Source organism: Bemisia tabaci, chromosome 1, assembly GCF_918797505.1.
Source record: "Bemisia tabaci chromosome 1, PGI_BMITA_v3".
NCBI classification, from domain to species: domain Eukaryota; kingdom Metazoa; phylum Arthropoda; class Insecta; order Hemiptera; family Aleyrodidae; genus Bemisia; species Bemisia tabaci.
In genome coordinates, this window is record NC_092793.1 from 2717178 (window position 1) to 2744369 (window position 27192).

The 27192-nt window shown below is 35.3% G+C and overlaps 3 protein-coding genes across 4 annotated transcripts in view; 2 read left to right on the plus strand and 1 right to left on the minus strand.

Moving 5' to 3' along the window:
• The window catches only part of LOC109032163 (uncharacterized), a 109294-nt gene extending 106559 nt beyond the window's left edge, over positions 1-2735 (plus strand). Inside the window, exons 7-8 of the mRNA XM_072306548.1 lie at positions 1987-2105; positions 2550-2735. Coding sequence (XP_072162649.1) covers positions 1987-2046 — 60 coding nt within the window. The 3' untranslated portion in view covers positions 2047-2105; positions 2550-2735. The remainder of the gene's footprint in view (positions 1-1986; positions 2106-2549) is intronic.
• A 3008-nt stretch (positions 2736-5743) lies between these two features.
• On the plus strand, positions 5744-19224 carry LOC109032182 (uncharacterized). Of its 2 annotated transcripts, none has more exons than XM_072300984.1 (3): positions 5744-6553; positions 10232-10432; positions 11207-19224. In XM_072300984.1, exons 1-3 carry the CDS (start codon positions 6326-6328, stop codon positions 11291-11293), a joined length of 516 nt encoding a protein of 171 aa, XP_072157085.1. In that variant the 5' UTR covers positions 5744-6325; the 3' UTR covers positions 11294-19224. The 2 variants fall into 2 exon arrangements, with proteins under 2 accessions (XP_072157085.1, XP_018899720.1); XM_019044175.2 differs by lacking the exon at positions 5744-6553 and adding an exon at positions 8753-8886.
• A 1324-nt stretch (positions 19225-20548) lies between these two features.
• On the minus strand, positions 20549-26434 carry LOC109032180 (tyrosyl-DNA phosphodiesterase 1). The gene is made up of 3 exons (XM_019044172.2): positions 26193-26434; positions 24273-24446; positions 20549-23622 (listed from the first exon to the last, which is right to left on the minus strand). The coding sequence occupies exon 3, from the start codon at positions 23592-23594 to the stop codon at positions 21882-21884; it is 1713 nt and encodes a 570-aa protein (XP_018899717.2). The 5' UTR covers positions 23595-23622; positions 24273-24446; positions 26193-26434; the 3' UTR covers positions 20549-21881.
• Positions 26435-27192: the final 758 nt, after the last annotated feature.

Genomic DNA, 27192 nt, shown 5'->3' on the forward strand with positions numbered 1-27192 from the left:
ACGCCTCCAGAAAAGCCTCCATCCCCCGATCCCAGACATGGAATAATAGCTGCCAGAAAGCTAACTGCCAGATCCTCCCGTAAGATCGCGTACAGTCACTTTTTCCAAGCCGACTTTCCTCTTTTTCCCCGCAAAATTTGAAACCGTGGGCTGAGCGGGGGTCGCGGGGATTTCAAGAATCGGAGCAAAGATCACCGACTGCTGCCCTTCTGGTAGCTATTATTCTATGTCGCAGACCGACTGTGGAGCAAATGTCGAGGTACCTGAAAAGGGCTCCAAGTACCAAATGCCAATACATCTGGAAAGAGGAAAAATGTGAAGGCAAAACAGAAACAAGGGACCCTCAACTGGTATCTCGGCAATGCTGGAAGCTTTTGCTTTCGGGACTTGAACATTCAACTGTTGACCTACCTACTAGTTGGATGGGTAACAACGTGTTGGGAGTTTCTTTTTGCAAACAAACCAAAGTTTGAGGAACTTGTTCGCCTCATGACGTCACCCGAAGTTCATCATCCACCTAGTAGGTAAGATGACTGTTGCTCCCCTAGAATTGGATGTATTTCTATCAAACGGAACTAAGCGCCAAAGGGGGAGGGGAGGGAGAGGGGAGCTTGGATTGGCGGGTGTTGCGGAACGCGGTGCTCGTTCCGTCCCATGCTCGCAATGCTTTTCCATGGCGCTTAAATCCGTTTGACACAACGCGCTATCCGGGATTCTAAAATCCTCAAAAGGAACTCAATTGGCGCTTAGTTATGTTTAACAGAAATACGTCCAATTGTCCGCAAGAAAGGGTCGAATCCCCGAAAGGGAAAGTCTCCCACCTGTCGCCTAGAGGCCAGTGTCTCTGAGGCAGAAGCACAGACTCATGGCAGAAAGCATTAACCTGTATAGCATAAACCGCTTTTGGCGAAGAAATTAAACTGTAACGCGCTCTCTTTTGCGAAGAAAATAGCTGAGCTCACCCTTTTCTGCTTAAGAAGTAGTGAGGCGCGCTCTTTCATGCGAGGGGAACGGTGAAGCGCGCAAGACATATTCAATATTTAGACAGCGACAGCAAGGTAAAGGCAACCTCGAAAAATGCGATGACTGCCTCCAAAAATGTGATTGCAAAGAACTTTCCGCACCCCTGAATATTCAACCCTGCATTCTGGAGGGTATGGATTCGATCGAAAAATATAAACGTGATTCGATCAACTCACGGCTTTTTCGATCGATTCATGGATTTGTCGATCAATCCACGGTTTTGTCGATTAATTCACGGCGTTCGACCGAATCACGTCGATCGATTCTTGTTTTTATTTTCTGGTCGATTCGTATCGGTCGAATCTATACGTTTTAAGAGGTGATTTAAGAATTGGCTAGCATAAATCTTAATAAATAAAGTGCCTGATAAAAGGGTTAAATTGAGTGGGTTGAAGTAATGGCGCTTCCCAACTTCGGATACCACATTACCAGGATTCCTTCTTCAATTATGTTCATTGGAAGTCAGCCATGCAACCTCTTACTGGTTGTCTTGGCTCCCCTGGCATTTGAGCAGGCCGTTAATATATCCTCTAAAAAATGTAAAAAATAGGGGTTAATAATAAGGTATAATACGTAGTTAAAGTAGGGCATCAAAATTAGGGTTGGTTCCTCATAAAAGAGTGGGTGCACCAAGTTTAAAAGCTACAAAAATCACCGCACAAGGCTTTATTTAACTCTAAAGCTGTTTAGTCGGTGCTTTAAATTTTTCCGGAGAATTTTCCGGGTTTTTTTTGTTCCCCTGCCCCTCACTAAAGCCGTTTAGTAGTGCTTTAAATTTTCTTGGAGAATTTATCGTTTGCATACCTAATGCAGTTCTAATAAACTCTTCATTAAGTAATATGTGCAAAAATGCACCTGTCAGTCGGCACAAAGCCTAGCTGTTGATTCATTGTAATTCCAGAGAATTCTGCCAAAATTGCCTTTCAAAAAGAGATTTCAATGGTTGTTCATTTTTAATTTCAGAATGTCGACAGCCCGAGGAAAAGCTGTGCAAGCAGATGCTGTGGCCGAGGTTGCTCGTGAAGATTATGCAATTGCAATTGCAACTGCACAACAATTTGCCCCCGATTTTGTTTCACCTGGTAACAAAAATCTCTTTTATGTCTCAGTTTCGCCTGAGTTTTAAACTAATTTTTATGAATCATTTAATCAGAACATCAGAGAAAAAATCAGCAGCAAAAATTATAGCTTTGATATCTTTTTGTGCTCTGCCCTGCACTCAGGACTTATTTAATCAGCTCCATAAGCACAGGGAGCAAGTTTTTGATTCTTTAAAGTTGGATTTCAGTCGTGAATTTTTCACAGAATATACTTTCAAACTAGTTTTAGTTGAGTTCATGAACACCTTAATTTTTCTCAAAAACTGCACTTATTTGCCGTGTCCTCCATGTTCCTCATTTAATGACAGTGTTTGTGTGATTGAGAGCTAGCAAAATTTTAAGACTTGTTCTCACAGTTGTTGAGTAAGTTATTTTAAAAACTCGTTTAAAATGTAAAATTAAAAAATGGTTACTTTTTTGTTACAGGTTTAGAGAAAACAAAACTAAGGTACCAAGAAAACTATATAAAACCGATACTACCATCGGACAAGTCTATAGATAAAACCTCAGTGCCTAGTGGAATGGACCAATCCAACTCGAAACCATCCGTATCGATATCACCGCCCCAGCAAGCAAGAGCTACCCCTCCACCGTCTTCATTTAATACCAAAATACCTCCTAGTCAGCAGTATCCTCAGGCTAACTTTCAGCCTCAAAACCCCGCAGTATATCAGAACAAAAGCCCCCCTTCAAATCAGTATCAACAACCAATGCAACCACAGGTACTTCACTTACTTGATTCTTTTCTGCTATATTTTTCAGGCATTTCCAAAAATAATCTCCTCCCAAGTCGCATGGGGTTCTATTTTCTGTCTAGCACTAATTTAGAAAGTATGTCTATTTTCTAGACAGAAAAATATAATATTTAGACAGAAAATGTAAAGAAAATAGATGTATAAAATAAGGGTAACAAAATTACTAAAAAAAACTTACATTTTCTGTCTATGTTCCAGACTTTAAATACAAGGAAATCAGACAATTTTGTTGTCTACATTCTGTGTTTTCACTATCTGTTTTCTGAATTTGAAATTTCTAAGAATTTGATAAAAAAAATATTCAGTTTTTCTCTATTTTCCATCAGGTTTTTGGATATGGTTTCTTAAGGAAATAGCCCTATCAATTTTCTGGACGGAAAATAGATCCATTATGTAGACAGGAAATAGACCTATTTTTTTGGTAAATAGTGACACTCACTTTAAATTTACTGTCTACTTTCCATAATGCTAGCTAATTTTTCTTTGTTTTCTAAATTTTTTTTATTATATTAATTTTTTTTTTCTTCTTAAAATAAAATATTTTCATTTTGCTACTTGGTTTATCCATGTTTTGATCCCCATTATTGGGAGCAGGAGAACTGACGTTAAAAACCGCAGATGTGCATTCCAAATAAAAACAACTTCTTTTACTGTAAGTAAATTTCATTGAAATTGGAATTGCCTCGAATTTCAAATGAACTCCAAGAAACAAACTATAAAAGGATAAGCATTTGAAAACGTTTAAATGCAGTAAAAGCTTGCTGAACTGAGCCTTTGTTCAAATAAACAATATCTTCAGTTAAAATTGTTTTGTTACCAAGACATTCTTGCACAGACTCACATAAGTCACATCTTTCAAGACAACTCTGTAGTTATTGGAGCCCAAAAAAAAAACTGCTTAAGTCAAGCAACTTTTTTCAAATTTTGACTGAGAGCACAACAATATCAAAAGCAAATTAAAAAGTAAAAAATAAAAATAGAAAAAAAAAGTATTTATTATAATAGTCAGACTAGGTTGTCCGAGAGCATATGCAGTTTTAAACCTAGAGTAATTTCATTGTGGGGATGAATAGGATTTCGAGATCCATTCAAAATTTTAATTGAGTTCAAAGATCATTAGTTGCAGAAAAAGTCAGAGTGAAATCTACTAAAACCTTCCATTCTGGAATTATTCTACCTCAACCAGACATTGAATTTTCTAAAATGCTAGTGCCAATTCATACTTTTAAAGAATGTTTAATGAAAATTACAGGCTCCGCAACAGAATGCTAGTCAGTATCAACAAAAGCAGCCGCAAAATCAAAACCAGTACAATCAACAAGCACAACAGCAACAGTCTACGAACGCATACTTGCAACGAAACACGAACCAGTTTTCTCAAAACTCATCGCAACTCCCGAACAACCAATATCAAGGATCAACTACTCAATATGGTAACCCATCGAATCAGTATAATTCACCCTCAAATCAGTATGGTGCCTCAAGCCAGTATGGTGCATCTTCGAATCAGTATGAGTCGAACCAGTATCAGCCACAGAACCAATCTTCACTAAATCAGTATCAGCAGCATAATCCAACTCAGTATCAGCAGCATAATCCAACTCAGTATCAGCAACCCATTAGTCACCAAAATCAACAAAACTCAGTTCCACAGAACTACATGCCGCAAGGTTATGGGAATGGTCAGAGTTATGGTGGATACTCGCAGGACCCTCGGGTACCACAGCAGCGAATGCCATCGCAATATGATGGGGACAAGCAGATGGCGCCAAATCAGATATCTGCTGAGGAGAATCTTGGCCTCCATCAGCGCAGAGCATCAATTCGTAGAAATTCCAAGCCTTTGTCGGGAGACCACCCTGGGTACCTATATCAACAGGTAAAGAATATTTTTATGAAGGATAGGTTGTTCGTCATCAAGCACATTACAGCTAATTTTTATTTTTTTATTAATCCTTCAATGTCTGATGTGTTCTCTTAAAATTGGGTGCTTCCTACGAGGGGGAAAAAACAGTAAATTTGATCCAGAATCAAAATTGAAGCCTCTTGCATCATTCGTGGTCATCAGGTGAAACTTTCTTTAAAACAATGTGCTAATTTAAAACTTCATAGATTGTCATCTCTAAAAGTGCACAAGTGCAAAGAACAAGAACTTTTCCATTAAAGTTTCAGAATCAAATTATTCTATAGATACTGAAAAATTTCCAAGGTCAGTCAGATCTATTTTTGTGAACTTTTCCCTCGAAACTTTGGAAATTTTTTGTAATTCTTTCATTCTATACTCACCCTCATTTTAAGTAGTTATTTAAATATGAAGCTTTTGGTCAGAATTTACCCTTTGAGTTTTGAATTATGAAGTAGGTTCTAAAAGAAAGATTTCAAATATACTTGAGTTTTAAAATGCTTTAATGCAGAAAACCAGTCGGTATACATTTTGCAATTCGAAACCATCATTTCTAACTTATTTATCAAAGCACTTTTCAACTTGGAGAGACCAATGTCCCATATCGATGGTGTAAGTCGGCAGTCACATAACTCGGTTTGCGACGTCGTAGACTTCCTGTCATACTTTATTTTTTGGACTGAAAAATATTCAATGGCCATTCTTTAAAACTGCTGTGATTTTTCTTCTCTGTGCGAAGAAAATTCTGCAAAACTTCAAGGAATGATGTCAATTTGTTCTCCTTTAAAAAAAAAACATAGAGGCGGAGATTTTCAGACACCGCGACCGAGATGTGATTGCTGACTTATGCTGTCAATATGCGGCTTCTAAAAGGAGCCAGAAATTGTAGTTCCGAATTGCAATTTCTCTTTTCGTAAAAAATGGAAAGATTCCTTGGATAAAACAAAACATAGGTACTCTATGATATTAATTTTCTGCTTTATTCATGACAAATATTTTAATTTTATGACCAAAAAATCGTAATAAGCTAAAAAATAGTTTCTTACAAATAGATTGCACTTAGCAAAAAAGGAACCAGCGCAATTACAATGTTTTCAAAATCGTGCAACTGCTCCCTTTCTTTTGAGAATACTTTACACATGTATGGTATTAAAATTTACACTGTTATTTTCCCTTAAAAATATCAATTTTTTGGTGGGAAGCCAAAATTATTTGCTATTCTGGGAGATTTTTTTGATAATTATGAAGAAGCAGTATTTTTACAACACTGCAATTGCAGTGGTTCCTTTATGCTAGACGCAATCCAAATCTTTCATCTTTATCAAATCTTTGTGAAATGCTCTGATGTCTGTTTTTGTGTTTTTTAACCTCAGATCCAAAACGATCGTTATGACCAATACAAACGACCACCGAGCAGAGACTCTAGTGTGGATCGCTACACTCGAGCAGCGAGTCGTCTAAGCGGATCGCGACAACCGTCGGTCGACAAACAGAAGTCTTTCGACTCAACGAGTGAGTCGCGGGAAGTGCGCGGAAACTCGGTAATGCGGGCAACAACGCCAGTCACTGGTAATGGCTCTGTGATGGGTGCAGGCACTGCAGCTGAGACAGCATTTAATTCCTCTGTCAAGTCGAAACCTCCGTTCGAGGATATCATTGTGCGGAAACGTAGTCTTGGCCAGGACATTGTCCCGTCACCTATGGGTCAACCGAAGAGGACCGAGTCTCTGTATACAAATCCACTAGTGCGAAAAGAAGCAGCAAAACCTGCGGTAAGTTCGATTTTAATTTCATTAATCACATAATGAACCACTCGACTATTCCTGCAGGTTTGTCCTAATTCATGCATTAGAGGTGTTGAGTACAGAAAAGGCATCTCTTGGTTGCCGTGTTTCAGTGTCTCCACTGCTAATTTATTTTATTTTGAAGAGGAAATAATGTGGCGAATTTCATGAAATTTTTAGTTTTCAGCATTGTAAAATCATAAAGAAAATTCAGTAAAAACTTTAACAAATTCCATGCATTTGCCTTAATCATAGTGGATGAAACGTTAAGGAAGATCCTAAGACACCGTAACCAAAAAATGCCATTTCTGCAACCAGCGCTTCATTTATAAATGCATACAGTGAAACTGCTGCAGTGCAAATCACTCAATTTGATTAATCAAAAAGTGGAATGCATCATGAGAATAAAAAAATAACAGCATTGAACAAATGAGTTCAGTGCAATTTCTAGCTCATTGAATTCCTTAATCTCAGATTTTAAATGCGGAACGAGTTTTATGACTCTCCTTAACCCACAGGTATAACGCGTAAGCTCCAAAAGTATGATTTGTCTTTCATTTTTTGATGCCATTCAATGTGTATTCATGATAAAATCACTGAAATCTGAAAATGTATTATCGATGTTCACCATCAGTGAAAACTGGAAACAATCAGGAAATTTTTTATAATCAGGAAAAATCAGCAATATCAATCATGGATTGGGAAATTATGAGTGTTTCAAACATTTGATTCAATCCATTGAATTTGTTGGTTTGTTAAATCAAACAAATATTAATTTATTCTTGCAAAAAGCAGGAAAATTCATTTAAAATATCAGGAAAATCCAAAATGAAACTTTATTAAACACTTTGGAACACCTCTGAAATCCCTGATCATTTATCAAAACCAAGGAACTTGAAGGATCTTTAAGAAAAGTGTATCAACCTTTGCTATTTATTTGCTGGCTAAATTTATATTCCTATGTAAAGTTTTCATTTCTTTTCATAGTGCTTGGTGAATTTATTTTAAAAGAAAAGAAATAATCCTGGTGACATTTTTGGAATAAAAAAATATAAGTAAATAATTTTATAGCATACTGTTCAAAGGAAAACCATTCATCAAAAACATGAAGTGTGCAAGTTGGAACTAAGCCAAAAAATCTGTTTAAATAAAGAGGAGACCAAAATCGTTTTGACTTCAAGACCCTGGTGGCAGTGACTGCCAATTGTTTTTTTGCCTAAGAAACCTTTGATTTCAAGTGGTATGAACTTTAAAATAAGAAAAGAAAAATCGATCGCAAAGAATGGAACGCCTTCTCCTTCTATCAATGTTCTTTGCTTTTAGCTGTAAAATTCTGGGCATTTTTAACTGAGCAATGGCATGAATTTTTATGCACTCTTGCAATGGACATCAGCCAGGATTTACCTTGCTAATTAATAGCCTAGTACCCAGAGTTAGTGCCCTGTTTATACTGGAAAGACCTGTCTAAATTTAAAGTTTTTTTTTTTTTTTTTTTTTTTTTTTTTTTTTTTTTTTTTTATGATTTCCAATTGGAGACTGTTGAAATTATAATTCATGATTAATGCTTAATGATTCATTCAGCCATGTCTGTTTAGTTTTTGTACAAATGTTTAATTTACATCTCACTTGCTACTTACAGTTTATCATCGTTGAGAACAATTTTTAGTGCCAGCTCTCTTCAATTTACGTACATAAATTTCCTTTAAGTTTTAAGTAAACTCGAGTAAAATTTCTCTTTGGATAATCTAAATATTTTAAGAATTATTCTGAAGAGTATTCCAACAGACTAGTATAAGAGTCACCTCCAGAGAGTGTAAAAGTCAGGTATAAAATATTGTAAGTTTCATGAAAAATTACACCAGTAATGAATTAAACGATCAAGATGTTGAAATGCAAACAAAAATAGTATCTAGGTAGATATGAACAATAAACAATTAACATGTCAAAAGGTGGCAAGTTGAAGGTGGAAAAATTAATTTATATATGGGACAAGACGAAAGAAGGCTTGCTGGGAATGTAGCTGCGGGCAGGGGGGAGAAATGAAGAGAAATAGATTTAAGAGAGGAGAGAATGAGGAAGTCTGGGCCAGAGGAGTGGGAGGTGAGACATGAAAATAGCCCGGCTCCGGCTTGGGATGAGAGCAGTGTGAGATTTTTGTCTCTTGTTCTAAAATTGTCAGTGAGTGGTCGTGGCTGTGTTGTGTGGTGAGGATGTTGTGGTCATCGCAAGAATATGACGAGGAAGAGGAGAACCTCCTCTTCAGTCCAGCACTGATGGCTCGCCGAGCCAGTGAGAGCTGGATTGACACACTACCCGTTGAGGTACCTGTCACCCTTCATTCCTCATACAGCCAGTTAATGGGCGCCAATCAAAGTTCACCACCAGACTCATGCCCCCTTTTCTTCTCTTAATTCCTCATTTTTCACTTCTTTTTCTTAGCAATTAATATTTTATCATTCATATATTTCGTTAAAAATAGTGTACCTCTTAGGTCAATATTGTAACTTACACGACTTAATCATCACTATATATTAAAAATAATTTTCCTTTTTATTAATTGAGAGATTTCTTAAATTTGGATTTTCATTCAGCTCATCCTCTTTTAAAATTACATCATGAACTTTGAATTTTTTCGCTGAGTTCCCCTTAAATTTTTGAATTTTTGACTTGTAAAATGTATTAAAGCTTCTCTCCCTAGTATCAGTCTCGCATATTACGTATTTGCAAAGAGAGTATAATCAAAGAAAATCTTTTGTGTTATTGCACCTTAATCTGTCAGACCTAGCCATGCATGTCCTTCCACAAAATTATGGCGGAAGAAATAAATATGCCCTGGATTTCTGTCTGTCCATATTAACTACCTATTCCTTCTAATTGTCCTTTCCAACGCAAACTGTCCCCTCAGCTCATAAATCAAATATGATGATTTAAATCAAAAGTAGGTCAGTTTAAACTATTCTAATATTTCCTCGAATCAACCTCTGACCGTTGTCCTTGTTTTCAACTTTTTCTTTCATTGTCTTACTTATGTCAAACTTTAACTTTTTCTTATTTCTTTTTCTCCTTCCTGGATAGTCTTTTGGTTTCCCTGAAACAGCGAGCATGAGCTTAGAAAAAAAATCAGGTGTTAGGGAAGGAATAGACAAACAACTTTCTGAAAACATTCAACTGTCTTGTGTGCTCATTACTTGTCACCGATTCCAAAACGTCTACTGAAGCCAGAGACAGAGCAGTGATGGGATATTTTCAGCTCCCCTTTCCTCAAGTCGTATTATCAGTTCTATACATGCTCTGTTATTTTTAGTCATAAATAAATAAGCGGCACATTAACCTCCATCTCCCATCATCTCTCATTTTTTTCCAGTGTGTTCTTTACATTTTTTTGCTATCCTACACATGACTTAAGTTGCCTCTTTTGTCAGCAATTTTGAATCCCATCTTGACTGCATTTCATAAAAAGGAACCAAAAAATTTTCGAAAAAATTTTTTTTTCCCAATGCAAGCAGCTATAAGAATTTTGCAGCATTAATTCTCTTAAAGAATATTTATCGATCAAATTTTATCCAAAATAATGTGTACTGAGCTTTTTTCACTTTTTTCTGACTGTTCATGAATTGATGAATATGATTGAATGAATTAATGAATTGTTCATGAATAATTTTTCAGGCTATTCCAACCACCTCTAGCTTACAACGAAAGAAAAGTTTACCGGACTTTCAGGGTCTGCCACAAGCAACAAGGCCGATACCTAGGGAGGAAGCTTCAATATTGAGTTCCGCAAGGAGAGAAGAAATCAGGAGGCAACAGGAGGAATCTGAGAGGCTTCGAGCAAACCCACTACTTTATCTTGTTAGTCCACATGTTAGGGTCAGTATGATTTGCAGCATCAATTATTGTTTTAATTCATTTCATTCTAATTTGAAAATTTAATGGGAAAAACGCCAATGCACTAATGAGTTGGTGGAAATTTATGAGCACCAAGTAACAGTAAGCCTTTTAAAACTTGCATTACATGAAACCTTAATGGTAAAAAGGAGAAAGAGATCTCAAAACTCTTCAAGGAATTCTTAAAATGTGTATGGTAAGGTATCTTCTCCATTGATTTTTACATTAAAGTTGAGTGTAATAACAGAAAATGCAAGACATTGAATCGAAAAACGTCTAAAAAGAACTGATAAAACACTCTAGGAAATGCAATTTTTCCCTTCTTCTTTATGAAATTTAAATTATAGGCTTTTCAGTTTTGTACATGGTGTGAACTATTTTTAAAAAGAATGACAGCTCTCAAAATGTACACATTCCTCATGTTCATCATAGTATCTCTATATTACTAAAATTTCACACTCATTTGAGTCAACTTGTTTTAGAATTATTGTCTCTGTATTCTTCAGAGAAGTTCTTGGCGGTTTTAATTATCTCTGCTCCTCCATGTTTGAATTTTTGATGGAAACTGAACAAAAAATAGTGGAGCCTCAGAGTATTTGAGTTGATCTTTTGGTTGATTTTCTGCACCTTAAAATTTTATATTAAAATGATTTTTGAATTTTTTATTTAAATAAAACATTGTCCCATTTATTTCTTGTCTTAGATAAATTTTGCTAACAATCGAGTGCAACTCAATTTTACTCTTTCTGATTTCAGGATTGGTTTTCGAGGCAGCAGTTATTAATTCTTGTCCTTTTCGTAAATATCTCCTTAGCAATAATATTCATCAAACTCCTCACGTAGTATCTGACTACACTTATCCAGAATTTTTTCCAATTTTTCTGATCCTACTTTTCCAGTTTTGACTGTAAATAAAAACCAACTGATTTTTGTTATTTAGGTACTAGTTTTAAGACCTGCCCAGAGATTAAAATCTGCTAAGATTTCAAGTTAGGAAAAAGTTTTTTTTTAACTACTTTTCGGCCAAATTACTATACTTAAAAATATTTCAATTCATCGCAGTTTTTATAAAATTATGTACTGTAGTTCCTTCAATGAGCTCATGGTACACCATAAAAAAACTCTTTCTCTTGTGTTAAATTCTACTTGATTCAATTTCATAAGTCTAAAGCAATTGGAGGTAATTCGGTCATGCCTCAAAAAGATAGGTATTGCTGATTAAACAAGGTTTCATCCAGAATTTTTTTCTCAAGTCTATATTATGCTGGCTACCCTGGTTTTAAAATTGAACCTTTCTTCCTAACCTTCCATTTCAAAAAAATTTACCTAGAGCTATGAGCCCTCATTAGATGCATGAAAATTGCCAAAAGAAAAAGTAATTTAAGTAATGACATCCACCCCCCCCCCATTTATGTTTTATCTTTCAGAAAGGAAAAAAGGAAAAAAATGAATCTGAGTTCAATTTTGCTCTGAAGTGTGCACTCTTTTAATTCTGAATGACAGAGCAACTGTTGAAACTGCAATCTTGTCAGATTGTCTTGATTTTCTTAAATTTTTTATTTGTTTCCGTTTTTTCTTCTTAGGGGTCTGTCAAGTATTATGTAAGACTTTTAGAGGGTGAAAGGATCTGAGCTTTCCTTTCTGGGTCTTACAAGGAAACGGGAGTCAAGTCTAGTCTTATTTAGGTCTCTCATTTTTAAAAAAGATGATATTTTTCCACAAAAAAAATTTATTTTTTAAACTTTTTTTGTCATTTTCTGAAATAATGGGAGGTGTCAGGCCAGCTTTAGTTAATTCAAATGGGCGAGGGGTCGTTTCACGGGTGCCTTACCAAGAAGGAGGAGAGTGGTCAAAAAGTTGGCCGATATGCCGCACATAATACTTGAAGGGCCCATTAATTATATTCCTAGACCGTCAACATATCTACATATTTTCCCTCCAATTTTGTGCATCAGTGGTAAACTTTGCTGATATGTAGTTTCACAAGGGTTTCTCCTTCGATGAGGAAAATTTGTTTTTTTTTCCATTTGATACTACAAAATCATTAGTAGATACAAAACCCATAAAACTTTTTCCGAAATTCTGTAAATGTTCTTTCGTGGAGTTTGGCCTTAAATACCTGTTTAAATTATAAATCTGGATCCCTAACATTTTTTGAGTAGGTGGATGTATGTCTTGCCTTGTCAGTTAATTCTATTGAAGTCTTAGGAAAATGAGGTCTTTTACAATCTTGATTTGGCTTGTAGGTTTTCTGCCTGTAAGTGTTAAAATGAATTGGCACCTAAATCACATGCAAAGAGAAAATAAGTATTATTAGAATTGATAATTTTTGCAGGCAGTAGGGCCTTTTTGAATTGGTGAAAATATAATGATATATAAAATAACTTTTCTATGGCTCTGAACTGAAACGTAATATGATGATGCATTGAATTCCACTTCCTCACTTACCATTAAACATTTATTGCGATTGTAATAGTAAAGCAAACAGTCTGAATGCATCATATTTGGAATCGTAAATGATTGTTCTGACCTCAAAGAAGAGCAGTGCATTTCAACGATTGTAATCAACCTAACTATCTTCACATTTTATTTATAACTCGATGAGCATACCTAAAATCAAAATTTATGAAGAATCGCGAGGAAAAGTTGCAGCTGTGCTTTTCTAAAGGATGGTTGGAATTCAAAAGAAAAAAATGGCATGGTGAATGTATTTATCAAGGTAAAGAAGTGAAATTGCAATGTATTTGTGCTTTTTCAACTTTTCGAGCCTCAATATTAGAGAATATCTAAAAAGTCGCAAACAGTCAGTATTTATAAGTACTTACATGGCAGTAACATGAAAACCTTCAACCATCAATCTACAAAAATATTCCTCCAGATATTTTTAGGGTCAAAATTCCATTTTCCCTGTCTGAAATCTTTGAAATGAGTATTTTAGGGACTTATGTTTAGTTTCTATTTTTTCTTTTAACTCCTCAAGTTTGAGGGACTTATTTTTAAATATAGATCAAGTTCTAACAACCGAAATGAGGGAAAACTGTGTTCAATAAAAATTTCAGTCACCGATGTTTCAAACAGAATCCAAGCATAAATTTTCACTTTTTGCCTTAATTTTTACATTTGTATTTGTCTTATGGTAGCTTTTATACTCACCCGTGCAGACTTGGCTATTTTTTTTTATTTTTACTGTCTTCTTTCACCTTTTTTAAGTCCTTTGCCTCTCATGTTTTTAAGGAAAGAGAGAGCTCTATTTATATCATTTAATCAATGAGGAATCCCTTTACAGTTTTTCTAGGTGCCCATAATCAGTTCCAACTTTAGAATGATGGAATACGTCACTTAACCATCGCGAATAAAAAAGAAGAAATTGATTCCCTAATTATGGAATCATGGACAAATCTTACACCATCCTCTAAAATGATTATGTTGACTTTATTTAGTCTTGGTATAATAAATTATTTTTATATTTTGCTAGAATGGACCAGTGGACAAGGTACGACTTTTTGACGCGTTTTGACACATGTTTCTTGACCAAAACTTCACGTAAAACACGATTCGCGCAACTAAAATTACTGAAATCAAATCCTGACTAAGATATGACTGTTTTTCAATGCATAAATTCAAACTCCTTGCTCATAAAAAAACAACAATCTTCTTGAGTTAAATTGCACATCAAACTTTACTGTGACAGTCTCTGCTGTTTGAAAATATGATGGTTTGAAACCTGAAACTCGGTGCTTAAGCTCAACTATCGCATGTTGTATACATTCTGAACAACACAGAGTGAGGAAGGAACATTACTTATCGAGAAGCCTACTGAAACCGTTCTAGTGCGCGATGTGACTCAAGTAGAGTATTGTTTTTCTCCTAACAGGGCAATTCAAATTTTTTGTAATCAATGCCAAATGTAAACGTTGATATCTTAGTCAGGAGTTAACTCTCATAATTTTTGTTGCACAAATCGTGTTCTATGTGAAATTCTGATTAAGAGACATGTTTTAGAATGATTTAACTTGTACCTTGTCCACTGGTCCATTGCGGTGTTGGTTACCCGTAAAACCGAACAAAAATGTGAAAATTGTGCTTACAAAAATTTTTTATCCTTGTATTGCACTATCTGTATTGTAACATAAGACATTGGTCTTTTATTTTTGTACTTTGGTAGTATAAGGAGTTTGAAAACAGTCTCATACCTGTTTTTAAACATGGGAATAACATACAAAAGCTTGACTTTTTAAGGAACTAAATATCCTCTTTCAAATTTTAATAATATCCTTTTTCAAATTCTAAGTATAAAACGGAGACTATTTTTTTACATTTGTAATTGACTAATTTTTTTTATTTGTGTAACATTTCTCAGACCAGCTCCTATTGCATGAGAAGTGAATCAGCAAGACAAATATCTTATCTTGAGAATAAAAAATAATAAGTAGGATACCATCAATTGGACTTATTTATGCTGAAAGGAACTATGTTCCACGCAAACCCTATATTTATAGTTCCTTTTAGCATAAGCACGTCCAATTAGAAAACAAAATAATGTTATCTCATAATACTTCCAAGGTTGGGTCTTAAGTGAGTTTTCCTGTTTATATCTCCATCTTTCTCTCTCTCTTCCTCCTCTTTTCAAAACTGATGTAAATTAACCCATTTGGGAAAATAGAAAGGAAAGAATATTTTTTTAATCATACCTACTTGCTCTATAGACAGTCAAAGAAATTTAAAATTGACTAACTGAATTTTGGAGGAAGTTATTTTAAATTGATGGACTTCCTCTTTGCAGGTGCCAAAAAAAAAGAATAAGTTGGGATTTACAAAAATCCTTTACCAACTCTCAGTTAGCCAGTTTTAAGTTTATTCAGTGTGTGGAAAACTGCAAGTACCTACAAAAAAAAACCCTGTTATGGATACGCTTTATGTTCATCAGTTTTGGAGGGGAGAAAAACAGAATACTCTCTAATTGTTGAGGCTCACGAGTATGAGTCACGTGGTACTGAATAATTATTACGTGCGTCAACTTCTAATATTTTCAACAAGCTTTTTTGTTATTTCTTTCTAATTATTTTAACTTTTCTACTTTGCAGTTTTGCATTTGAATAGTGTAAGATTTCAGAATCTTTAGTTTCAATTTTAGAGAATGCAACCCTAAATTAAATCAAATGTAAAGAAGTCACTCATCAACTATTTCATTAGCGTTAAGTCACATCCCTGCTTTTTGAGCAAACAAAAAACACTATTCGCAAAAGACCTAATTAAGTTTTCGAAATCAATATGGGTCAAAATTCCCTTTGACCCTAAAGATAAAAAAAGGGAAAAACTAAAAAAAGAGGTCTGTCTCGGAAATTGAATTACAAAATTTTTCCCTCCTTTTCAATCTGTAAAAATCTAGCTAACAAAAATTTGTTTAAGCTTTGCACTTGCTGTGTGTTAAATGACTTAAACTACCTTTTTTTTATATATTTTTAATCTTTATCTGGGGACTTTCATTTTTATAAAATTACACAATACCAAGTCATGCTCTTGATAATCTCTCATTAAGTGTAAATGCAATGGCAAATTTGCCAGGTTGTGTGATAAATGTGGATACTTTACATGGTTTTAAATGGGAAAAAGTGCTGGGATTTTCAGCATTATCTGGCAACAATGTGCAACAGTCAATTAATTGTCGAGCGAACAGGGCGATAGCACCAAATATATTCAGCACATTCGCTGAGAATTCTTTTTCTAACCAGTGATATATTCATGGAGTAACCAGGAAGAACAGAGAAATTTAATACATCGAAGGGAAGATGTGCCGAAAGGGTTTGGATAATGTCATTTTACCTTTTTTACTTCCGGGCCATGTAAGTTCTTCTAGTTGCATCTTGAATATGTGTCAATGTGTTTGGATTGGTAATACTCTCCATTGCCCGAGGAGTGGGTTGACTTAAAACAGAAAATTCACTGATTCCTTTACTGATATTTTTTTTTTATTTTTTTATATCGAGACAACCGTTTTCTTCCTATTTTTCTTCTGAAAATAGGAGCCTCCAAAAAATGCATGTCATCTAGTCAAGAAGTTATTAACTTCACCTTACACATGGAAGAAAAAGGGATGTGAGGGATTATTATTTTCAAAGAGGGATCAGTAATGTGACAAGGTCTTTTTTTTTCTTTAGAAAATCAATGAGTCTCGATGATAGCTGTTGAATTTAATGATTCTTAGAAGCCCCTAAAATTTTGACTGCTATACTTGCTGCAAAGTTCAATGTGGGAAGAAACTTTTCTAAAACTTACTATGTTTACTTCTATCGCAAATCAACTTCATTACCTGAATACTCTGGCTTTAAGAAGTTTTTTTTTTTTTTTTTTTTTTTTTTTTTTTTAAGTGTGTAATAAACTCCTCTGTTATACCTGGCTCATACAAACATTGGTAGATTTGATGAGAAAGAAATTGCCAAAAACGAGAGCTAGAATAAGTGGTTTGCTAAAAAGTGTAACAATCATTATAACAGAGTTAAAAGGGTAAAAAGAGTGTAAATGAGTTTTTTTTTATCACAAATTTCTTTTCATACTAAATTTGCGTCGAGATCTTAACTTGCATGCTCTGCCTTGATTTTTTTTCTGTCGTCGAACCTGTTTAAAAAGGAAATTAGGGCTTAAATATCAAATGATTTGATTCACAGATCTTACTTTGTATTAGGTAACTTGAAATGACAGGAGAGGCTGCTATAACCCAAGACTACAAATGCTTTTGACTGAATCAAATCAAACAGTCATTGTCTGGACTCATCCGTAAAATTTTGAAATTTTGATAATCACCTATTATAAATTCTCTCATGAAGTATGATGATTTCCTTTTGTAAATAATTTAACATGTATTTAGCATAAATCAAAGTATTATTCTTTTACCTTTTCTTACTTTCATTGTACAATCGCTTTGTATATACAGAAAAATTTTAAAGATGATTTCTTACTTGGTTTTTAAACTTAAGTATTCATTTCTTTTCTATTCTCTTTATTCGTACCTATCTTGTTTTTGTTTAAAATTTTATTCATGTTATTATGTGTAGTTGAATAAATTTTAAATTCATGTATGCTGGACCTTCCTAGGTTGTCATCATCTCTGGAGAATCCAGACGGCACTTGGCCTGCAATCAACATTCTCGCCTCAACTTGTGTCTCTTAGTCGTGAGATTATTAAATTGTTTAATTTTGAGATTTTAGGATTATTCTTTTCAAAAAGTATCTGAATTGAAACAGATAAATCACGTATTTAATAAGTAAACAGAAAGAAAGAGCATTTTATTAACCGCAGAAAATTCTAATTTAGTTCATTTGCTATGCATGTATTTTGGCTTTCACACAGACATGATTTGTGAAGTAAACGCTTCAAAGTAGAAAGAAATTCTTTCTGCTCATCTTTTTATAAGATAAAAGAAGCATTATGAATCATAATGTATTGGTTATGTGTAAAGAGAATGTTGTTGATTTTTAACTATACTCTCTCTATATACATACCTTATGAATGACTCCTACGCAAGAATGTTGAACAAAGAAGGTGCTTGTGATTGGTTCAAATACTTTTCTTTTATATAACCAGAATTTTTCAGCACAAATTGAGAATAAATCACACTATCAAAATTGGCATTATTTAAAAGCCTCAAATCTGCGGAGTTCAAATGTAATTTTTTCAATGTTTTTCTGACTCCGGAGCTATTGGCAAAGAATCATTCAAAAATTTAAAAAATGATTTTTTTCTCAACATGCACAAACTGCACAGTCAATCCCCTTTAGGAGTTGATTATATTTCAAAATCATTGACCTGCTCCTTGCTATTCAACGACATTCTTCATTTTAGTACAAATTATGAGAGAGAAAATAACCATTGCATAAATTATAGAGCAAGACCATGTACAAAAGAGAGGACAGAAGTTTTTAATTCTACATTTAAGTAATTGATTTCAATCCTTGTGTTACTGAAAAAGATACTGCTAGAATACTGAATCAAATTCATAGATCAAATTACGAATAATAATTATTATTTTTGGACCAACATCAATAGCTCCTAAATCATCCAAGAGAGAATTGGGCTTCAATGGCAACTGGAGAAATTCCTAACGAGGATTCCTGAAGATTCATTCAGTGCTAACGCGGACCACTCAATAAATGTGCCTAATTTTCTCCTGCAGATGTTTTTACAGTTTGTATCATTGCAGGACAGTGCTCGTCTCGACAATTGCAAGCATATCATTCTCCTACCACCGTCATTCATTGTTACTTTTATCTTGATATGGGAAAGTTTTAAAAATTTAGTTTATTCCGTTTTATTGTATAAGTTTCTTGTTATTTTCCCGTTCTTGATACTTGGCTTATTTTACCTGTCGTTATATTTCTCTTACCCATTTTTTAATCACATATTTTATTTTGTTGATGGCGTTATCGTTCATCTGTTAATTTTTCTAAGAATGTAGGTAGTGAACCGAGTGCCTTTATAATATTTAAAATTTAAATATTATTCGTGCGTTTTGTAAGTGCAAAAGTATTTTTATTCTTCTTTCAAACGTGATTTCAATATTTATTTAATTTTGTTAGCATCATGTCTGTAAAATTTTTACAGTAAATTTTTCCCCATTTTAAAATATTGTTTCAGATAAAACCAATGAGATACATGTAAGAAGGGGAAAAGCTGGGCTTATATGCATGCAAAATTGAATTGTTCTTGATTTTACCAGACTACAACTTTATTGGCCCAGATTATGTTTTTGTGTAAATAAATGTAAATTAGTCCGTTATGTTATGTGTTACAAATATTTTTATTCTTTTAATTCTACTTTGAACCAACAAAGTCTGCTGATGTTGCTTTGTATGAAACTTAAAGAACGAGAAAAATCACTTGTGTCATGAGTGTAACTTTCCTATTCAAGTATGATGATCGTTAAATAAGTTCTTGCATCATGAAATTTTAAAGTTCATCAGAAAAACCTTGATACTCTACATTTTTGACAATTATTTTAGGCGTTGGTCAAGTGGTTTCAAAGAACGTGGTATTTGAGGTGATTTCCAAATCTATCTAAAAAGTCATAACCATTATAAAATGAAAAAAATGATTGACATATGTTAAATGTAAAATGACAAAACTACACATCTCTATATCCATCACTGATTCACTGGCATATCATGTAATAATCAATCTAAAAGGCTGCTAGCAATAGGCTCCTTCTATCCATATATCTTTCGCGTTAAATGCATGCATGTAACTTATGGGGTATACGTTCCATCCCATAATGGTTTTCATTTGAAATAACATCACGTTGGTGTGATGAAAGAGAAGAAAATGCTAGGATGTCAAAATGGCATTGGTAGTGGAGCAAACGTAAGGAAGATGATGCTAGGATGTTTCGCAATAAACATTATAGTAGGGTCAGAAGAAAGATAAATACTCAAAGGACCGTCACCCAGTGCGCCAGACTGTTTTAACAATATGTCTTCTACACTACAACCATTGCTAGAGTTCTCCATTCGGTATTTCAATGAGTGTTAGCTAAAAAACTCTCACTGCCAGCCATCTTATGATGTCAAGTTAAAGAAAAGGAGGAAAGATTGATCCTACGTTTAACAGTCATGCTTTTATAGGATTATGTAGGGAACTAATGTCCGCATCATTTTTTTTAATAATTTTGCCCTTTCCAAGATTCAGCTGCAACAATACATACAACTGACCGTGAACTGGACCGAGTTTAACAAAAATGCTAGGTGCACAGCATTGTTTTTCAGAAAAACATTATTTGGGGGAGTTTTGGATTCTGATAGTCATAAATAACTCCCGCTTAACATTTTGAAGAAAAACTATTTTAAACAAAAAGTTATTCATAGAACTTAGTCCTTAATCTCAAGTCTTGCACAGGAATAAAATTTCAAACCTCTTTTTCTAGGTTTTAACTTAGTGTATTTCTGGTAAGCTCGGTTCAACTACAATGCAGCTAATTAAAATTGTAAAAGGGAAAAAACTGAAAACAAAACTAACTAACAAGGAAAGAAAAAAAAAGAAAGAAAGAAAGAAAAAGGCAGCCAAGTCATGAGGGACGACATTGAATAAGAAAGTAGGTAATACAACAATTAGACAAATGGTCAAATGTATTAAATTCATTCATGAAAAATACAGAGAATTGAAGATCCGATGCAAAAAGTTGAGAACTTCTGCTAAAAAATACATACATACATCTATACACATGCTATTTGGAAGCTTATACTTAAATTAGCAACTCTGCTTTGATACAATGAAGTTTGTACGCTATTTACTTACTTCTAACTCTTCTAAGGATCTACGGTCATCCCGTAAAAGGAATATTACATCATTGATCAATCAATTAATAATTTTATGATTATATAATGTTATTTGAAAAAAATTCCTGAAAGTCAATCCTGCAATATTGTATGATGTATTAACATTCCAAATTTGAAGGGAAAATTCTGTGAAATAACTCGGGAAACGAGGCAGGAGAGAATCCTGTGTTTCATCCTCAGATTTGCCAGGTGCTTTCACCCGCACCCTTTTAGAGTTATTCCAGACTACTTCGAGATCAAATCTTATTTACATCCTGAGTTACATACTCCTAAGCATGACTTGACTTGCAGAGATTTCTAAACAATTTTTTCAACATTTGGAGATTAGCTACAAGGAAATAAAAACGGACAAGACATTTGTAGATTCACCTCCAACAAAAAAAATGCTGTTTCGATCTCCAAGGTCGGCAAAAGGGAATCAAGAAACTCTTTAGTGAAAACATTATTGGATTAGGAGAAAGGCCTATGGGTTGGCATATTTTATTCATAAAAAAGAAAACTTAATGAGGCCAAACAGTGTACAAAAAAACTATTTTACCACCTTGAGATGAACTCAAAGGTTTATACGATAACTAACTACTGACCACATTTCAGACTCAATTTTTATTTTCTAGGCACTAAATCTGAAAAAGTTATGTATACAGTGGAGGTAGATAATTCATCCCCTCACAAAAATTACAAGCTAATAATAAAAAATGAGAAAAGAAATACATGACAAGTTAGTCCTTTTATAGGTAGGCTTAGCGGAGTCATATCGATTTTAAGTATGCTATCAAAGCAGTTCCATTAAGGAGATTAGACAGCCTTTTGGAGTTTCTTAAGCAAAAGCAAATTGGCTGTTGCTATGTATATCAGTTCTAGGTGACAAGCAACCGAACCGACAGACATTCAGTGCAATGATGCTTTGACTCAGAGCTCACGCAATTCCGTAAGAGCCACAGCCAATTCCGAAAGCGGCCTTATCAGAGTGTATTGGTATTTTGAAAAAAGACGAATCAGCAGCTTGTGGACAAGACTTTGTTTGAACACTCCTTGGTGGCCTGGCTACGATCAGGGCCAAGGCATACTTAAAATAACACGTGTAGTTTCAATGACTCAGATGTAACTACATCTGTTCTCTGAAATACCATGGCTTTTTACTCCCATATCTCTCACCGGGGACACAAAATGGTAAGTCAAACACTTCTTTGAAAATATCCATGCTCACCAAGTCCCCTTCATTTTTGTTCTCAGAAATTGCCTTGTCTCCTTTTAAACCTCTAAATTTTAATACGGCATCCTCTGGAACAGGAAGTACCACACCGCACTCCCAATTCCGACAGTTGATTTTCACCTCACCCTTTTTCTTGTTGAAAAATACCTTTCCCCACGCTGATTCAGACAAATTGGCCGACCCAACATATATCCAGGCCACATCTTTGACTCTTCCAGTGTTAATATCCTCACGCTGCCCCCTCGCACAGAGTATCTTGTTGTGACTCAGAAGGCCTTCTCGCGTAGATCGATAGTCTCGGAAGCATGAGCGTGGGAAAGTTCCTGACTCGAACCAATTGCGCTGAAGACAGATCGTTCCAGCTCCTCCTGCAGTAGATGAGGACACTGTGTCATGGGTAGGGAAATAAACTCGCACACAGTCACGTATAGCCACTGGTTGAGGGATGCTGCTCTCTCTACGAGAGGAAGCAGGGGTAAAAAAATTTGATCGGATGGCTGAGACAGTAGTTTCACTTTTTGCAAATGGATCATTTCCTTGAGCAGCTGAGTGGACATTTGTAAGAAAATTATCATTAAGGAAACCGATTGAGGAGGCTGCATAATCAATTTCCAAAAGCTCAGTTTCCAGATGAAGGGTGCGGACTGCAGAGCTGAGACCAGGCAGTCCTGTACGCTGGGCATCCGTATCAAAGCTTGCACCCCCGACAGTGTGTACAAACGCCATAGAAACAGTCTCACTGAAATCAAAATTGAGGACTCCAGCTCGGACATCCGCGTCAAGACCTTGCTTCTCAAGAAAATACAGGAGTTCTTTACCAAAGGAAGTGAGATCATCAGGAGCATTTTTTGAGTTGTTGGGGAGGCGCGGGAGATCAATCATGAAGACACAGTTCTCCATTTCTCCAGTCTCACCCCAGTCGTAGCTGACGAGATTTGCAGTTGGGAGTGCGATTCTTAGTTTATCAGGGTGAAAAAGAAGCATTAGTTTTGAATGCATGCAATTAACTTGGCCTTCCATCGGCGGAAAGCAGAGACGAAGAAACATGTGCATCTCCTTAGCATTCTTCCGCATAGCTTCACGCTGAGCTGCTTCTTTACCTTGCATGACGAAGATGCATTTGGTATTCCCTCCGTTTGGTGGAATTTTCAGTTTTGAAAATACCCAGTTGGTGTCCCACTGAAAAGCAGACAGTAGAGCAGTTCTCAAGGTGTGGGCCTCAAGAACTTCTTCCAGCTTCACCTCGTTGCCTGTTTGTTTGTGTCCAAAAGCCCAGGTTTTTTTTATCACACCTTTCGGATATTTTAGAGATTCTGAAGAAATTCCTGTGATGGAACTAGAAGTTATTGAAGTTGGTACTGTTTCAACACTTTGTCTGATATCAGTTACTGATTCTTCCGGTTTGCGTTTGAGCCTTGCCAGACGTTCTTCTTCCATTGCTCTTCTGTCTAATCCTAGAAAGCCCATACCTGAATTGATGGAGGAGCCAGCCTTGGCGTTCTCCAAATTTTTTCTCCTGCTTTCCGATTCAGAGCGGCAGCTTTCAGCCAGCGACAAAGCTATGGCAGTTCTAAGATCCTCATCATTCTCATCAGATGAAGCCATCGTGTTAAGAGAGACAAATACAGGAGACCTGCAAAAGAGGAACATTAAATTGAATACTGAAAAGTACAGAAAAATATTGAAAATTACTGAAGAAAATACTGGTGGTTGAAATAGCAACAAAGGCCATCCAAAACTCAATAAAAACTGAGCTCATGGGCTCCCTCTCCTCACCAACGAAAACATAATCTGAAATTTTAAATAACTGCACTTTTTCTCAAAGTAATTTCTCAGTCTTGGTTACCTACAGTTAAATGAGTACTTCATTTTCAAGACATGAGGCAAAAAAGATACTAGCAACTGTGATACCTACTCAAAAAAAAAAAAAAAAAAAATAACCTCGGAGAGTGTGAAAATATCTGCTGAAATTTCAAGACATAGGTAATTTCTGTTTCTGAGTGTAGTAGATTTTGGATGGAAAAGAATTTTATTTTGATACTCAGTGCACAGGCAATTCATGCATTCATGCTCGACATGAATGCGATAAAGTTAAATTTGAGTTATGAGTAAGTTTCAAGAGACTTTTTATTCTACAGTAGGCAAATCAGGGTAGAGCACTTAGGTATCTGACTGAAAAGAATTCGTTTGACCGGTCCTCACTTGCCATACATTATACAGCAAATTCAGTGAAGATCTCTGACAATAGACATCTGAAAAAAGTATTCAAGACAATGGTCTTACCAGACTGTGGTGAGAAATTCTCATTAATATGAATGAAGTGATGGAGACTTGTTCAGGAGCCTGAAATCAAGGTGTGGGGATAATGAGGTATGAGTATGAGAACCTATAGCTTTTAGTAACCCAGCCATGTAGCTTCTTCATCAAGATAAAAGAATTCGATAGAGACAGGATGCCCTGGAAAATAGAAAAAATAATGATAGAGATGTTGGTTAGAGAAGTTTTCTCTTATACTAGGTAACTACTGTATCCTGATCAGACGGATTTGACCGTCATAACTGAATCAGAGGTTGCATTATGCAACACTGAAACTTGACACTTTGCGAGTACATTCATCAAATTTATAGCTGTTCAGTAGTTCAGAGGTAGAAAATGGATTTCTACAGGCAACATGGAATGTATATCGAGAGTCTTTGCCAGATTCCAGTCTCCCCACCAATGCCCAAGCCCATATTATAATACTTTCCAACAATTTGTAGGTATTAAAATGCAGAATTGTTATTTGAAACTTCTGCTGTTGCGAGGAAACATTTTAAGCAACGGGTCAGTTCCACTGGTCACAGAATCGTGTTTTGATACTTGATTCTTGCAGATTAACTAAAAGTAAAAGATCTGTCTAAACAGCAACTATCTCTGCATTCTATATTGACCGAGATATCACACTTTGAAACATTGGGTTTATGGTGCAGCACCCGCCCTGGAGGTCTGTGATACCTTTGAATTCTTCCACCTTACTTTCATCTGAGCTTCATATTGAGTAACCGGTGCAAATTTGTGTCTCATTGGCTGAAAGCAGCAAGGTGGAAGAGATCACCAGTGTCATTACCACATTGGATGATGTCATAAACCGAAGCACAATATCTCAGTTCCCAAGTAGCAGTGAATGCGATAAATAGCGATTTAATCGGTCGGTTAACGCGATTATGTAGGTGGCAATATATCGAGATATATTCACATTAAAAATTGCAAAATACGGCGATAAAATCGCTACACATCGCAATTTTTAGTTAGATAATATTGTGATCAATTTTCGTTCATAAAATCGAGATTAAATCACCATTTAATCACGATTTTTATTTAAAAAATATCGCAATAAATTGTCGGGCGATAAATGCGCAATTTTATTGCAATAAGATCGAGGATAATCCCTCAGATGTTGATGATCCTAGTGATTTTATCCCTGATAAAAACGCAATACATAGCGATTTTCTGTTGAGAAATTCTACTTGGGTTGAGAGTTGAGAGTTGCTGTTTGGACAGATCTTATTACTTTTAGTTAATCTGCAAGAATCAAGCATCAAAACACGATTCTGTGACCAGCGCAAGTGACTCATTAAATGTCGATGGGCTAACTCCCAAACCACATAGGTATCTCATTTGCTGGTTTTTCAAATCTTCACTCCCATTTTATTTTTTTACGGAGAATAAATCAAAGTTATTTCTTGAAGTTTTCACAGAATTTCTTACGCACTGAGGAGAAAAATTGCGAAAGTTTTTCAGCACTGATGTTGAGTAGTCTTCAATTCAACAGACAAAGAATGACAAGAGGTCTGCATCGTCGCAAACCGAGATACGAGGTTTAGAAGTTTCACCGTCGTTATGTTCATTGCTTTGTTTTTCAATGGAAACATAAAGTATATTGAATATCTGAGACATCATACACTGCGATTCAGGATTTTTGAGTGTGCAAATCCTCCACTTACCTCAGCACACATTACAATCACAAGCTGATTTAAATTTTTGTAGGAATAACATCCAAAGACCTTGATTCCCTTTCCAAATTCTAAACATTTATCACTCAAATTGATCGAATGATGAAGTCTCTGGCTAAGGGAGTAAGTGAAAATAGTATTAGAGACCGGCAATGTTCAACATTTGAGAGAAATAAGAAGAATAAATGTAGTTAATTAAAGTTTGACTTACATGTGATAATCATACATTCTTTAGGTTTAAATACTTGCGAGAAACCACTCTGGGGTCTGGCAATGTGATATTGTGATTGCTGGGTTTTGAAGTAGAAACTTGTGAAGAAAAGCCTTAGACTGACAGAATAAATCGCAGCAAGAAAAAAACAACTAGTTGGGAGATAATTAAAGATTTCAAAAGCTGCTGCAGATAGTTTTTAGAGGATTGAGCCACAAACCAAACCATAACAAAAACACGTGACGTGCTTATCATGTCTTGCAGGCTCAGTACTACCATCTTCAGTCATAAAAAGACTAGATTCTACATGTACTTAGGGTACATATTGGAGCGCATTTGTAATACATCCTGAAGTATTAAAAACAGTTCCTACGATATTACAGTTTTTTCTCTTCGTCTGGAAGCAAATTTTTACCCTCTAAGTAGTAAATAGCTTTCTGCGAGAAAAGACATTTTCTTGAAGAGCGCGTAATAATTTTTTGAGCAGTTGGTGGCACTGATTTTACTTCAATAACGTGGTCTGATTGGCTGCTATTTTGCGGTTCTGAAAAAGCGCGGGAAAAATATATGGCATCAGAACCGTAAAGCAAATCGACGGTGTAAGTCGGCAATCACATACTACTCGTTTGCGGTGTTTGAAAATCTCCGCCTCTATGTTATTTTTTTAAAGGAGAACAAATTGACATTATTCCTTGAAGTTTTTGCAGAATTTTCCTTTCACAGAGAAGAAAAATCATGGCAGTTTTAAAGAATTACCCTTGAGTAGTTTTCCGTTAAAAAAATAAAGTATAACAAGAAGTCTGCGACGTCGCAAACCGAGTTATGTGATTGCCGACTAACACTGTCGAAATATAAAATATATTCTCCTCCGATATATTTTATATTTGCTTTACGGTGCCGCGACGCCATAAAAATGCTGTAATTAAGGATTATGCCATCGGAGTCCAGTTCTCAAGTCAAAATGAAGTCCAACTGGACTTCGTTTTTCAATTAAAGAACC